The sequence below is a fragment of the Cervus elaphus genome, chromosome 14, assembly GCF_910594005.1.
Source record: "Cervus elaphus chromosome 14, mCerEla1.1, whole genome shotgun sequence".
NCBI classification, from domain to species: domain Eukaryota; kingdom Metazoa; phylum Chordata; class Mammalia; order Artiodactyla; family Cervidae; genus Cervus; species Cervus elaphus.
Window position 1 is genome coordinate 6,442,225 of NC_057828.1, and position 16,798 is coordinate 6,459,022.

The 16,798-nt window shown below is 43.2% G+C and overlaps 1 protein-coding gene across 22 annotated transcripts in view; it reads left to right on the forward strand.

Annotated features, from left to right (window-relative positions):
* NFASC (neurofascin) overlaps window positions 1-16,798 on the forward strand; it is a 197,746-nt gene that overhangs the window by 90,331 nt on the left and 90,617 nt on the right. For 21 of the 22 annotated variants that reach the window (XM_043923838.1, XM_043923844.1, XM_043923850.1 and 18 more), the window contains one exon: window positions 8,171-8,279. The exons of the other annotated variant lie outside the window; for it this stretch is intronic. In XM_043923838.1, the coding sequence (XP_043779773.1) occupies window positions 8,171-8,279 (109 nt within the window). The remainder of the gene's footprint in view (window positions 1-8,170; window positions 8,280-16,798) is intronic. 22 annotated transcript variants of the gene reach the window in all.

Here is a 16,798-nt window from a genome sequence, read left to right on the forward strand (position 1 = left end):
CAAGAATACTGAAGTGGTTTGCCATTCCCTTCTCCAGTGGACCACATTCTGTCAGACCTGTCCACCATGACCCGGCTGTCTTGGGTGGCCCCACATGGCATGGCTTAGTTTCACTGAGTTAGACAAGGCTGTGGTCCGTGTGATCAGATTGGCTAGTTTTCTGTGATTATGGTTTTAGTGTGTCTGCCCTCTGATGCCCTGTCACAACACCTACCATCTTACTTGGGTTTTTCTGTAGAAATATATATTAATTTCTCTTGGGTAAATACCCAGGAGTGGAATTACTGGGTCATATAGTAACTATATATTTCACCTTTAAGAATCTGCCAAGTGGTTTTCCAAAGTAGATATACTATTTTTATGTATGTAAGTTCCAGCAGCCTTGTATCCTCACCATCATGTGAGGTTTTCGCTTTCTGGGGTTTTTGAGCTGTTATTCTAACAGATACATAATAGTGTCTCATAGTATCTCATTGGTTTTAATTTGCACTTCCCTAATGACAGGCAGTGCTGAATATCTTTTTGAGTGCTTATTTGCCACATGTATCTCCTTTGCTGAAGATCTATTTAGATCTTTTGCTTATTTTTTATTGGGTTGTTTATTGGCTTATTATTCAGCTGAGAATTCATTGTGCGTTCTGCAACCAGCCCTTTACCAGATTTGTCTTTCAAACATTTTCTCTAAGTCTGCGGCTTCTCTTAGAAGTGTCTCTCTTCGTGGCTGTGCAGGCCCCTCTAGCCTCTCCTGGTTATTCCTCCCCTTACTGTGCAGATACAGCTTTTAAATACATCTGGGAAAATGTTTTAGTTTTTAAAAATAATGTCAAAATTCTGTAATATGTGCTAGCACATAATGAAAATATGTTAAAAAGATATTTCCATCCAGTTTGTATTACTTTGTGTGGTAGCAGATTTTTCTTCTCAGTTTGTTTTTCTAATGCCTAACATTAAGTTGAATCTGCCAAAAGAAGGAAATGAGGCATAAAAATTGGAAAGGAGAAAATAACATTATAATTATTTACAGATGATATTATTATGTGAAATACAAAGAGAATCAGCTAAAAACTACTTTAATTAAATTTTTTATTTGAGACAATTATAGGTTCATATGCAGTCAAAGCAAATAATACAGAGAGATCCTTTATATGCTTTGCCCATGCATGCTCAGTTGCTCAGTCATGCCTGACTCTTTGTAATCCTTTGAACTGAAGCCCGCCAGGCTCTTCTGTCCATGGAATACTCTCGGCAACAATACTTGAGTGGGTTGCCATTTCCTTCTCCAGGGGATCTTCCTGACCCAGGGATCAAACCCATGTCTCCTGTGTCTGCTGCATTGGCAGGCAGATTCTTTACCGTTGGGCCTCCTGGGAAGCCCTATGCTTTTCCCAGTTTCCCTCAATAGTAACACCTAGCAAAACTGTAGTATAATACCACACTAGGATATTGACAATGTACTGTCAAGATAAAAACCTTTCTCTCAGTACAGAGATCTCACTTGTTAAACTTTTATAGACACACCCATCTTTTCCTATCACGAATCCCCTTTCTTAACCCATGGCAACCAATAATCTATTCTGTTTCTATAATTTTTGTCATTTCCAGAATGTTATATGAATGGAATTACACAATATTTAACCATTTGGGTTGACTTTTTTCACTCAGCATAATTTGGTGGAGATTTGTCCAAGTTATTTGCATGTTTCAATAGTTCTTTCCTTTTTATTGCTGGGTAGTGTTGTATGATGTGGACATACTGCTATTTGTTTAACCATTCATCCTTTAAAAGATACTGGGGTTACATTACCATATGTAAAATAGATAGCCAACAGAGGAAAAAAAAGATACTGGGGTTGTTTCCATCTGGGGGTTATTATGAATAAGGCCACTATAAACATTCGTATACAGGTTTTGCTATGAATATAAGTCTTTATTTCTCTGGGATAAATGCCTAGAAGTGCATTTGTGAATTACATGGTAGTTACATGTTTTGTTTTTGTTTTTGTTTTAAGAAATTGTCAAACTGTGTTCTAGACTGTATGTATTATTTTGCATTTCCACCAGCAGTGGATAAGTAATCTAGTTTTTCTACATCTTGTCAGCATTTGCTGTTGTCACCATTTTTTATTATTTTAGCCATTCTGATAGATGTGTAGTGATATCTCACTGGATTTTTTTCTTTTTATTGTGGGTTTTAATTTGCATTCCCCTGATGGTTAATTATGTTGAATATCTTTTCAATACTTGTTTGCTGTCTGAATAGATATTTCAGTGAAATATCTTTTCAAAACTTTGATCATGTCCTAACTGGATGTTTGTTTCTTTATTGCTGACTTTTGAGGTTCTTTATTTTATATTCTAGAGCTAGTTCTTTGTCATATGCATGGTTTCTCCTGCTCTTATCTTTTGCAAAACAAAGTTTAAGTTTTGAAGTCCAGTTTATCAATTTTCCTTTTACAGACCTTGCTCTTGTCAGCAAATCTAGTTTGCTTAGATTTTCTCTTGTGTTTATTCTACAAGTTTTACATTTTAAGTCCACCATCCATTTGAAGCCATTTTTGTATAAGGACTTGTGTTAAAAATATATATATATATTTTTTGCCTGTGGATCCTATGGATGTCCAATTCCTCCAACACCATTTGTTGAAAAGGTTATCTTCCTCCATTATTTTGGCTTCTTTGTAAAAAATCAGTTGAGCATATTTATGTTGCTTTATTTCTGGTTTCTCTGTTCTGTCCCATTGATCTGTGTGTCTGTTCCTCCACCAATACCACATAGTTTTGATTACTGTAGCTATGTAATGAGTCTTTTAATTGGGTAGACTGATTCTTCTCATTTTTCTTTTTTAAAATTATTTTAGTTATTCTAGTTTCTTTGTATTTCCATATAAATTTTAGCACAATCTGTCTATATCTATTAAAAATCTTGGTAGGATTTTGATAGAGGTTGTTTTAAACCAGTATATAAATTTGCAGAGAATTTGCATGCTTACTTTGTTGAGTCTTCTAATCCATGAACATGATATATGTCTCTCCATTTTTGTAGTGCTTTGATTTACTTCATCAGTAGTTATCAGCATATAAGTCCTGTACATGTTTTATTCATTTTATACTTATGTATTGAATTTTTGAGGGATTGTAAAGGGGTACTGAAATTTTTTCCATGTGTTCATTGCTTACACACAGAAATAGAAATGATTTTGGGGTGTTTAATCTGATATCCTGAGACCTTGATGACTCTAGTTCTAAGACGATCTTTTTGTAGTTTCCTTGGGATTTTCTACATAGACCATCATGTTATCAGCACGTAGAAACAGTTTTATTTCTTCCATTCTGACTTGTATGCCATTTATTTCCTTTTCTTGCCTTATTCCAGTAGCTAAAACTTCTAGCACTGTGTTGAAGACATTGCTGCAAATGGATTTATTTCACTCTTTTTAATGGCTTGGTAATATTCCACTGTATATATGTACCACATCTTCTTATCCATTCCTCTAAAAGTATGTCACATTCTTAAGTAGATTCAACATCATAAATATGTCATTTCTAAGTTAATTTACAATATTAATACAATTTAAAAATACCATCTGATTAAAAAAAAAAAACTAGAGAACCTGGTTTTGTAGTTCATGTGGAAAAAAACAAGCAAGAATAAACAGGAAAATTCTTAAAAACCAAATTTAATCAATTACAGTAATTGAAAGTGTATGGTACCTGCATATGAAGAAATAAATAGATGAGTGAAAGAGAAAATCCAGAAATAGACCCCAATGCATAAGGGGATTTAATATATGATACAGATGGTATTTCCAACCAAAGGGTAAAATGTGAATTCTTCAGTAAATGAAGTTGGGAAATCCAGCTGATATATTTATAAACCTATAGTCCTCCCTCCTATGATTTCAAAATAATTTCCAGATGAATAGAAGATTGAAACAAAAATATTAAACTATAGAAATGCTAAGGAATATATGGGAATCTTAAAAATATTCTTGAAAATAGAGACCTAAGTATGACAAAAAGCAGTGATAAGAGATCTATTTAACTATGAAAAAACTTTTTTTGTCATGGCAAAAATATCATAAATAATGTTAGGGTAAAAATATTGACATGAACAGTATAGCTCCTCTTCTAAAGAGGTAATTTTCCTAAAGTGTTCCTTTGTATAGATGCAGACATTCTCAACAAAATTCCAGCAAACAGAATCCAAGAACACACTTAAAGGATCATACACCTTGATCAAGTGGAATTTATCCCAGGGATGCAAGGATTTTTCAACATCCACAAATCAATCAGTGTGATACACCATACCAACAAACTGAAAGATAAAAACCATATAATCATCTCAGTAGATGCAGAGAAAGCTTTTGGCAAAATCAACACCCATTTTGATAAAATCTTTCCAGATAGTAGGCATAGAAGAAACCTCAGTTCAGTTCAGTTCATTTGCTCAGTCGTGTCCGACTCTTTGTGACCCCATGGACTGTATGTAGCATGCCAGGCCTTCCTGTCCATTGCCAACTCCTGGAGTTTACCCAAACTCATGCCCATCGAGACGGTGATGCCATCCAACCATCTCATCCTCTGTCGTCCCCTTCTCCTCCTGCCTTCAGTCTTTCCCAGCATGAGGGTCTTTTCCATTGAGTCAGCTCTTCCCATCAGGTGGCCAAAGTATTGGAGTTTCAGCTTCAGCATCAGTCCTTCCAATGAACACTCAGGCCTGATCTCCTTTAGGATGCACTGGTTGGATCTCCTTGCAGTCCAAGGGACTCTCAAGAGTCTTCTCCAATACCACAGTTCAAAAACATCAGTTCTTTGGCACTCAGATTTCTTTATGGTCCAACTCTCACATCCATACATGACTACTAGAAGAACCATAGCCTTGACTAGATCGACCTACCTGAACATAATAAAGGTATGACAAACCCACAGCAAACATTATTCTCAATGATGAAAAACTGAAAGCATTTCCTCTAAGATCAAGAACAAGATAAGGGTGCCTACTCTCTCCAATATTACTCAATATAGTTTTGAAAGTCCTAGCCATAGCAATCAGAGAAGCAAAATATGAAATTAAAAGAATCCAGATCAGAAAAGAAGAAGTAAAACTCACTGTTTGTAGATGACATAACACTATACATAGAAAACCCTAAAGATTCTGCCAGAAAATTACTAGAGCTAATCAATGAATATAGTAAAGTCACAAGATATAAAATTAATGCACAGAAATCCCTTGCATTCCTATACACTAACAATGAAAAATCAAAAAGAGAATTAAAGAAACAATCCCATTCACCATTGCAACAAAAAGAATAAAATACCTAGGAATAAAGCTACCTAAATAGACAAAAGATCTATATGCAAAAAACTATAAGACACTGATGAAAGAAATCCAAGATGGCACAAACAGATGGAGAGATATTCCATATTCTTGGATTGGAAGAATCAATATTGTGAAAATGACTGTACTACCCAAAGCAATCACACAGATTCAGTGCAATCCCTATCAAACTACCAATGATATTTTTCACAGAACTAGAACAAAAAATTTCACAATTTGTATGGAAACACAGAAGGCCCCGAATAGCCAAAGCAGTCCTGAGAAAGAAGAATGGAGCTGGAGGAATCACCTTCCTGACTTCAGATTATACTACAAAGCTACAGTCATCAAGACAGTGTGGTGCTCGAACAGAAACAGAAATATAGACCAATGCAACAAGACAGAGAGCCCAGAGATAAACCCACACACATCTGGGCACCTTCTTTTTTACAAAGGAGACAAGAATATACTATGGAGAAAGGACAGCCTCTTCTGTAAGAGGTGCTAGGAAAACTGGACAGTTACATGCAAAAGAATGAAACTAGAACACTTCCTAACACCATACACAAAAATAAACTCAAAATTGATTAAAGACTTAAACGTAAGGCCAGAAACTATAAAACTGTCAGAGGAAAACATAGGTAGTACACTCTGACATAAATCACAGCAAGGTCCTCTTTGACCCACTTGTTAGAGTAATGGAAATAAAAACAAAAATTAAAAAAATGGGACCTAACTAAAATTAAAAGCTTTTGCACAGCAAAGGAAACAATAAACAAGATTAAAAGACAACCCTCAGAATGGCAAATGAAACTGACAAAGGATTAATCTCCAGAATATATAGGCAATTCATACAGTTCAATATTAAAAAAACAAACAACCCAGTCAAAAAATGGGCAGAAAACCTAAACAGACATTTCTCCAAAGAAGACATACAGATGGCCAATAAACACATGAAAAGATGCTGAACATCACTAATTATTAGAGAAATGCAAATCAAAACTACAATGAGGTATCACCTCACACCGTTCAGAATGGCCATCATCAAAAAATCTACAATCAATCAGTGCTGGAAAGGATATGGAGAAAAGGGAACCCTCCTACACTGTTGGTGGGAAGGTAAACTGATACAGCTTTTACAGAGAACAGTATGGAGATTTCTTAAAAAAAAAAAAAAAAAAAAAAAACTAGGAATAAATCTACCATATGACCCAGTAACCCCACTACTGGGTCTATACCCTGGGAAAACCATAAATTGAAAAAGACATGTACCCCAGTGTTCATAGCAGCACTATTTACAATAGCCAGAACATGGAAGCACCTAGATGTCCATTGACAGATGAATGGATAAAGATGTGGTATATTTATACAATGGAATATTAACCAAAAAAGGAATGAATTTGAGTTAGTTCTAGTGAGATGGACAGAGTGAAGTAAGTCAGAAAGAGAAAAGCAAATATCATATCTTAACACACATATATGGAATCTAGAAGGATTGTATTGATTAACCTATTTTCAGGGAAGGAATGGAGATGCAGATGTAGAGAATGGACTTGTGGACACGGTGGGAGCAGAAGAGAAGGGGACGATGGAGAAAGTAGTGTCAGCATATATACACTATCAGGTGTTCAGCGGACAGCTGGTGAGAAGTTGCTGTGTAGCAGACGGAGCCCGCCTGGGCTCTGTGATGACCTGGGGGGATGGGATGGGGAGGGGAGGGAGGTACGGGTTAAATGTGTAATTACGCCTGATTCACATTGCTGTTTGGCAGAAACCAACACAACATTGTAAAAGTTAAAAAACAAATATACGTAAACTGGCTGAATATACATACTGGCTGAAGATATTATAGTAAATTTAACATATTAATATGGTGTTAAATAACCATTAATATGGTAACTATAAGAAAGAAATCTTTAATTTTTAGAATATCTTTCTTTACAAGTAAACGCCATATAATTTTGAATTTAAAAAATCCATGTTCTATGAAAAAAAGTGTAAAGAGTTCCTTCAAACTGACAAGAATAAACCAACTAGATATTGCCACATTCCCCTCCACACAGGTGGATGTTACCATTTCCTACAGACACATTTTAATGTTAAAGCAAATGATTGAAGTATGTTATCTGTACTGAGAAAGGCTAAGTGATTGCCCCAAAGGATCAGACCTGGGACCTGAACATTTGAAATGCCGACTAATGGTCTGGTGATCTGATGCACTGCCCTGTACCTTCTCCCCATTTTACAGATGAGGAAAATGAGTTACATGTAGGGAAGTATTGTTTAGTCGCTTAGTCGTGTCCGACTCTCTGCGACTCCACCCTAAATAAAAAAAGCTAGGACCTAATACCCATGTCCCCTAACATCAAAATTAGGTCTCCTTTTAATGTGCAACTTACTTATTATGAACTTGGTTTGATTATCTGTAGATGGGAAAGAAAAACATAATACTTCTCTTAAGTAAGAAAATTAATGAGATAATTATTGGGTAAATTCTCCCTTGGGTATAGGAGAAATTCTTTGAGATATGGCTTCCCTCCTTTAGGTGACTAGGGATTCCACAGTTTGATTATGATGTCAGGTCACAATAATGATATTATGGAGAGAGAGGGAGACGACTTTGCTTACCCAAAGTCCAGCACGCTTAGGCACCTTGCAGAATCTCTCCCATTTCTTGCAGAGTGCTTTGAATTTCTGTGAACAAAGATGCTCTTATGCTATGTAAAACTGTGCAAACGGGTGTAGACAAAGATGTAATTTCCCAGTGAATGAACAAGCCACAAAGCACAAAGCCTTTTCTTTTTCTTTCCTCGAGTGACCCTGGGGTTCTTCTTTGTGCTTGCTTTGTGACAGGTTGATTGACTTCTGTGCAGTTTGGGACGCTGGAGTTTTCCTTGCCTCTGCGGCCAGGCAGGGAGCCCCCTCTGGCGTTACAGGAAGGAGGCTGAATGAGGCAGAGACGGTGAGTGCGGGGTAGGGAGGAGTTTGGTGCCTCCTGCCCCTTCTCTTTGATGAGACAAGTTTCTGGACCTGGGATCTTCTGAGGGACAGCTCCATCCTTCTCCCCGCAGTGGGCTACAGAGCCAGACTGCAAGGCTGTCCTTCGCCGGGAGGCTGGCTTCAGGGAAGCACTTGTTCCTTTTTCTCCAGCAGATGCAGTGAGCCGGCACTAGCCCTGCATATTGTCCCGACTGTTCACCTCATTTGAAAAATGGAAACAGCTGTGTTTGTGACCCACACCCCCCCCCCTTAGCGTGGCCTCTGCAACCCGGGGGCCCCCTGAATGACAGCGCCAGCATATGGGGGGCCTTGTGAGAACCCCTTCTCTGGGCGGGCAGGGGGCCCTGGCAGATGGACAGCTGTCCAGGGCGCGGTTCGTGGCTGAAGCCACACCCTGTGTCCAGGGTCTGCACTGTTACATTCTGGGAGAAAATTTCCTGCTGCTCCCGTTTCGGTCTCAGGCAGGAATGTCAGGGGAGGACATGCAAGAATTAAGGGCTACAGTTTTAACCAAGGAGTAATTGGCACTGAACCACGAACGAGCAGCCTGGAGGCTTCTGGGCTGAGGGAGTCTGACCTGGAAGCCTGAACAGAGAAGCGTTTCCCTGTTCTTGAGTGTGGGTGTCTCTGCCTCATTGCTCCAGTTCCCTTTTCAGATGTCTTCTTTCCTCCCAGAAAGAGTTGGGGATTTGGGCTGGGAGGATGCAGGCAGGGAGGGAGCTGAAAGTTATTAACGGGATATGCTGATAACATGGATTTGGGCTCTAGACAAAATCCAGCTCTCCTTGCTTTGTGACTGTAGGAAAGTTTCAAACCACTCTAGGTGTATACATGGGGGTAATAAGGAATATCTTGTGGTCAAGATGAAACATATAAAGGAACCCTACACCATGCCTGGCATATAGTAGGCTTATAGTGGGTATTCAGTATGAAAGTTATTATTTGTCATAGCAACAGTGGCTCGGATATACCTGTTTTATGAAGGTAGTTTCTGTTGGGGTTCTTCTACATCTACAACTTGCCTTAGAACAGTGTCAGGTTTTGGGGACCACCTGGGAAATCCATCTGACCATAGGACTTTTTCACCTGATCATTGTTCCTAAAGACTGAACTTGAACATACTGGCAGTAGCAGGGACACAAGGCTTTTTTTGCTTTGTATTTGGAGGACTCTGGTTGCAAAAATAATGCATAGGTTATTACAATGGGCATGTAAATATCTGCGGCACAGCATAGGAACAGACCCCAGGTGCGTGCCAGAATCGGGGGCTGGCCCAGCTTTGGGTTGCTGTGCCCCCTCTCTTGTCACTTGCACCCTTCCTACTTTCTATCTCTGTGCTCCCTCCAAACGCCCCTCTGCCCTCCTCCCTGGGCACACACTCTCAGGGTTGTCCGGCCACACTCAAGTTGTCCACTCAGGGGCTCCACCCGGGAGCCTCCACTTCTCTGACGACAGCAGTGTCCCTGCCCAGCAGCCCATCTGACAGGCAGCCGGAGTCCTACCCTGCCGCAGCCTGCCTGATGCAGGACAAACCTGTTGTAGTTCGCACCTCTGGACACTTCCAGTCTCATCTGCAAGCCTAATATTGGTTCAGAGCTTTTATTTTATAGTGCATTTGTTTAGATTAGTTGTGTCATTTGACTTGCATGAAAATTCTGTGAAGAGGACAAGGCTGGTGTCATCCTTCCCATTTGATTGATGGATAAATTGAGGCTCAAGAACTTATTTCTCTTAACATCCACATAAGGAATTCGCAACAGAGCTCATATTAGGACTCAGATGTCCTGAATTGTGGGCCATTTTTCTTGCTGGGACACCACACTGCCTCCTACAGTCTGAGGCATCATGAAGGGTCAAAGGATCAGAGGACTTTCAGGTTGACTGGGAAACTTAAAAAAAGAAAACAAGAGTACACACATATGGCTACTGAGGGCCCGGGAAGTTCTGAGAGGAGGAGGCCCGAGCAGGCTCTTTAGAGGGTGGTAACAGTCAGCCTTGCCTGAATCAGCCCTGGAGGGCTCCCTGGCCGCCCGCGCTCAGCGTGTTCCCTGTAATCCTCCGCAAGGCATCTGTGTGAAACCGGGCGCATTGGTACCACGTTTTACTGGTGTCTGGACTGCAGGTGAAGGAGAGTGTTCAGCGCTCACGGCTGAGAAGGCGCCCGCGCCCGGGTGTAACCGTGGCGGTCCTGCAGCGCTGGGACCACACGGCTGGCCATTTGACTTCGGGGCTGCGGAGCCTTCTCAGGGTGGGCTGGGCTGCACAGATGATCTGGGCAGGACTCCAGCCAGGTTCCGGGTAGAAATCTGATTTTGTGTCTCCATTTGGGAGGCCTCAGATGAGCACCTCCCCTGTCTGTCTGTCTGTCCTCCTCCCCTCTGGCTCTCCTCTTGTTCCGGGCCATAGCCGTCTCCCCCAGGGTGAGCACCTGCCCGCGCTCAGACTAACCTCTCCCTCCCTCGGTGCCTCAGCTCCTGGGCCTGCCAGGCGCTCGGAGTGGACACCTGCCCTGTGACACAGGCAGAGGACCCACCAGCCTCCCCAGGGCTTCAGTTTCCCAGATGGCATCGTTTGGTTAATTGCATTCACACCCCTCAGCCTCTCTGCCAGGTGCTGGGCCTTCTCCCTCCAGAAACACTGCAGCGGGCCTCCCTGGCCACGGGGGGCTCAGGACCACCGCTGGGAGATGATTGGGGGAGGGCCGTGGGGCTTCACTGGGAACTCTCCCCATCAGGACCAACTCCAGGCCCCTGAGACAGCACCCACGCTTCCCACACTCTCCTGGGTGCTGAGGTGTGCATGGCTGAGCGTGGAGCCACTGGTGACTGCAGGGAGAGCTGGTCCCCTTGGTGGCGCATGCTGTCTGCCTCATCTCTGTGGAGGCGATGCACTCACTTCTACCCCTTCTCCGCCCTGCTGAACCCTCCACCGCTGGAGCAGCCGGTGTCTTTGGTGTCGGTATCATAGCCAGCACTCAGCCGCAGACCCCTAGACAAACAGTGCATCTTATAACGCAGGGAACGGCATCCTGTCTGTCCCAACCCCCTCCTCCAGGCTCCTGTATTTTCACATCTCCAGCCTGCAGAAGCCTGCCAGGACGGCAGTTGGACCCAGACCAGTGTCTGTGTTGGATGTAAATGCAGAGGGCTGGAGGGAGGGGAGGGAACAGATGCCGCTCCCTCCTGCTGTCTCGGTCCTTTCCTCTCTTCGCCTCCCTGTCATGTCAGACAGGAACCTTCAAAATGCAGCCAGGGATGTGCTACCCTTGGAATATCAGCAGCCAGACCAATATTGACAGCAGGATGGAATCCTCAGAACGGACCTGGCTCCTTTCAGGTCGACTCCCGCCTGGCGTGGTTATGTCGTGGGTTGTGGGGCCACTGGTGGAAGAGGCTGGGTGAGCAGGGGCGGAATTGGGGTGGAGGGTGTGATCTCCAGGAGTTCGTAGCGCTTTGGCTCAGGACGCAGGGTTGAGGCAGGAGAGAGGGGAGCGAAGGGCTGCTTTGGCTGCTCTGGAATCTCGAAGGAGCCACCCTTCTGTCTGGTCCACAGTAGACAGCCCTTGTGCAGATAACCGTATGATCAGAGTAATGACTCCTTGGCCACAGAGCTAGTGTATGGTTATTAGCAGAGGCATTGTGTATTTTGTAGATCTATAAGACACATCTAGGTTCAAAAGTCCAGCTTGTCCAAAGCCATGTAGCAAAGCATTGTACCATCTGTCACTTGTGGGGAACAAGAAGTAACCAGTAGTTTTTGAAAGTCAAGTTTGGGCCCAGCCTTGTGTTAGATGCTATCATAGTGGTGGTTTAGTTGCCAAGTCGTGTCTGACTCTTGCCACCACATGAACTGTCCGTGCTCCTCTGTCCTTGGGATTCTCCAGGCAAGAATACTGGAGTGGGTTGCCATTTCCTTCTCCAGGGGATCTTCCCGATCTGGGGATCAAACCTGGGTCTCCTGCATTGCAGGCTGATTCTTTACCTACTGAGCTATAAGGGAAGCCCGTTAGATGCTATACATATGCATTAGCCCTTAAAATGAATTAAATCAAGTCATTTAATTAGTAATCACAATACTATTTTAATAAATGTATTATCCCATTCAAAGACAAGAAAGCTAAGGCTGTGACAGAGAGAGAGAGTAAACGAATTGCTGAGCCGTGAGGTGAGAGCGGACCTCAGGTATGTGGCTCCCGAGCCTGTGTCCCCTTCCTGCGCCAGGGGAATTACAGTACATCCCTTCCTCTTGATGCTGTGGCTCAGAATCCCTGTCTGGCGTGTTTCCCCGGGGCTGCGTGTTCCTGGTCGGTCCCGTTCTGCTTTCATCTGGCACTCATTTCTGTGGAGAGCGCAGGGAGGAAGGAGAAGACACCGCCCTCGGCCCCGGGAAGCTCACAGTCAGTAAGGGGCTGGAGGTCCTTCCTCCTCCCAACCCCAAGCTTCTTCAGTAGCCTTCCTTCTCCCCTGCCCCCACCCTTTTCGTTCCTGCTTGAGTTCATCCGTGGTTTTCAAGTGGCTTTAGAACCCCGGTCTGTTGAAACTGGGCCTGGAATCCCACAAAGAGAGGGTGGAGTAAGCAGCTTAACGTGAGTGACGTTGTGAGCAGATGGGCCCAGATGGTAGCTCCTCAGATGGACAGGGGCCTGGCTCCAAACAGACAGCCCACTCAGGGAGCCTGGGAATGCCGCGGTCAGTGACTGGCGCGAGGAAGCGGGGATCTGGAAGGAGGCTGGCTCGGGCACAGCCGTTACCCTCAGGGGAGCTGCCGAGACGGAGCCTGAGGTCTCGGGTTGTGCTCTGCTGCTCTGTTCCGCGCAGCGGGTTGCAGTTTGCTGCGGATACAGGGAATATGCAGACTGCGACTTGTTCTGCGTGGCATCCAAGGAGTTAGCCCAAAGTCTTTTTAAAAAAATCAGTATTCGATATATTGATCCCGAAACCTAGTTTTCTCTTAAACCTTTCAACTGATAAATTTCACAATTCTTTTTATAAATCTCGTAAATTTTAATAATCATCTGTTTGATTCTGTTATAGCCACGCTTTCCGGGAAACAAACTCACTCAGAAGGACAATGCAGATAGTGGAGTGCAGTTTATTACACCGGCGGGCCCAAGGCAGAGTCTCCTCTTAGCTAAGGACCCCGACCAGCATTTGTGAAAATCTTTTATACCCCATGTGTCCAAACCCACTACCCCAATTCCCTTGAGACTTACATAAACAAAGGAAGGGTAAATACAACTACAATAACCCCATCATTCACGTGTTATGTGTTCAAACAGTCAATAATCAATAAGCCCGCAGTTACATTCCAAATAGTTAATAACTGATAAGCCTGTGCTTACATTCTGATAGATAGTGTCCGGAGGCAGGGGTGATTAGTGTCTGTTTTCTCTTCTTCAAGATTCCCCTGCCCAGAGGGGGGTCTTATCCTTCCATTGTCATTCCCACAGGCGCTAAGCACAGAGTTCAGAGTCTACTGGAGAGGTGGCCGTGCACAATCAGCACAGACAGGCCTGAGATGGAGTCCAGGCCCTATGAATTCCTTCTTCAATTCCATTATAAACTTAAGTTCCTTTGAACATTTGAAGCTACGTTTATAAATTTAATCATTTATTTTCCTTTTTTGAAGTATCACAGTTTTCTAACAAAGCCTTCCAAGTTCTTATGTAATTAATCCTTGTTTCTCATTGATGTTTTAAACAGTAGTTTCATTGAGATAGAATTCATGTACCATACAGTTCTCCTATATAAAATGTACAACTTGCATATCAATTATACTTCAAAAAAATAAGTTAAAAATATATTATGCACTGATTTTTAATATATTCACAGAGTTGGGCACTAATCACCATAGTTAATTTTAGAACATTTTCATTGCCTTCTCCTTTCACCAAAAAAACCCCATACCCATTAGCAGTCCCTCCTCTTCCCCCTGACCGTGGTCTTTCTCTCAGGGAGTGAGAGTTAGTCACTCAGTTGTGTCCAACTCTTTGCAACTCCATGGACTGTAGTCCACCAGGCTCCTCTGTCCATGGAGTTCTCCAGACAAGAATGCTGGTTTGGTAGCCATTCTCTTCTCCAGGGCATCTTCCTGACCCAGGGGTCGAACCTGGGTCTCCTGCATTGCAGGCAGATTCTTTACTCTCTGAGCCACCAGGGAAGGTCAGTCTTCCTCTAGCCCTAGATAGTCGTTAATCTATTTCCTACTTCTGTAGATTTGCCTGTTTCAGACATTTCATATTAATGGAATGGTGCAATACGTGGTCATTTGTGTCTGGCTTCTTTTACTTAGCATGATGTTTCAAGGTTCATCCACATTGTAGCATGTCTCTCTACATCACTGCTTCTTATGGTTAAATCATATTCCATTATATATATAGATATACCACATTTTATTTATCCATCCTCAGTTGATGAACTGTTTGGGTTGTTTCCAGTTTTTGCCTGTGATCAACTATGCTGCGGTGAACATTTATGTACAAGTTAGTTCTCACATGGGCATGCATTTTTAGTTCTTTGCTGTGTACCCAGGAGTGGTTTGCTGGGTCATACAGTAGTTTTCTATTTCATGTTTTGAGGAACCCTAGGCCTTCTCATACTAAATCCAAGCCCCCTTTCAGGCCTTCTATCGCCAGTCTCTCTCTTTCCATCTACCCAGGGCCCTCCTCACCCTCCCCAAATCTTGGGCTACACGCTTGCACGCATGGGATCGTGTCCACAGGTTATGACTACTTTCCTCTCTCTCCTTTGCTAACAGGCCGTCAGCTAGCAGGGGAGCCAGCTCTGCTATCCTGCTGTCTTCTCCCCCACGTGGAGGGGGTGGGGAGCTTCACAAGCCCTCTCTCCTCTCCCTCCAGCTGTGAAGAAGATGTGTGTCTAATTGCTGTGAAACTTTCTCCCTGAGGGTAGAAAACAGGGAGATGAATGCAGAGCTGGCTCTTGAGTTGTGGAGAGGTGGGGGCTCTTCTCCTTCCTGGAGGTGGCAGAATTTCTGCCCCCACTGAGGGAAGGTTGTTTCCTGTGTCTTTGTAGCTGATGTCTCCAAGCTGAACTCTGTCTGCATACCCTACTTGAAACTTCTGTTTCCTTTACAGTCTGTTTTCCCTGCTAGTCTTTGTAAGGAGCCTGGTCAGAGCTCAGTTAACGCAGTGGCAGTGAGTGGAGCCAGAATAATGGAAAAGATATCCACAAACCGTATTGAGGGCAGCCCCTGTGCAGCGTCTGATCAGCTAACAGGCAGCGGCACTGACTACATTTGAGAATCTTTTCCATCCCATGTGTGTTTTCTCGCCCTGCATCTTGGAGGATGAGCAAGTAAGCAATAATAATAATGTGGAGAAACTGCACAGCCCCAGAGAGCCTCAGAAAGCTGCAGCACCGGTGCGGTCCCTGCCAGTGTGTCCAGCAACTACTGGCTTGTGCGGTGGGCTGTCCAGGGTTGGGCTGTGGACCTGGTCACGTATATACTGCGGGCTGCTTCTCTATACCAGGCTGACATATACATCAGGTCCCAGTTGGCATGGGGTCAAAGAGACAGGATAAGGCAGCCTCCCCACTTTCTCTATATATTGGGCTATATGTACAGGGGTGTTCATTGAAGCGTTGTGGTGATGGGGGAAAAGTAAATAAAAATAACCTAAGAAACCAGTATACAGGACAGGAAGCGACAGTTAGAACCGAACATGGAACAACAGACTGGTTCCAAATAGGAAAAGGAGTACATCAAGGCTGTATATTGTCACCTGCTTATTTAACTTCTATGCAGAGTACATCATGAGAAACGCTGGGCTGGAACAAGCACAAGCTGGAATCAGGAATGCCGGGAGAAATATCAATAACCTCAGATATGCAGATGAAACTACCCTTATAGCAGAAAGTGAAGAGGAACTAAAAAGCATCTTGATGAAAGTGAAAGAGGAGAGTGAAAAAGTTGGCTTAAAGCTCAACATTCAGAAAACTAAGATCATGACATCTGGCCCATGACTTCATGGCAAATAGGTGGGGAAACAATGGAAACAGTGTCAGAGTTTATTTTGGGGGGCTCCAAAATCACTGCAGATGGTGACTGCAGCCATGAAATTAAAAGACACTTACTCCTTGGAAGGAAAGTTATGACCAACCTAGATAGCATATTAAAAAGCAGAGACATTACTTTGCCAACAAAGGTCCATCTGGTCAAGGCTATGGTTTTTCCAGTGGTCATGTATGGATGTGAGAGTTGGACTGTGAAGAAAGCTGAGCACCAAGAAATTGATGCTTTTGAACTGTGGTGTTAGAGAAGACTCTTGAGAGTCCCTTGGACTGCAAGGAGATCCAGCCAGTCCATCCTAAAGGAGATCAGTCCTGGGTGTTCATTGGAAGGACTGATGTTGAAGCTGAAACTCCAATACTTTGGCCACCTGATGGGAAGAGTTGACTCATTAGAAAAGACCCTGATGCTGGGAGGGATTGGGGGTGGGAGGAGAAGGGGACGACAGAGGAT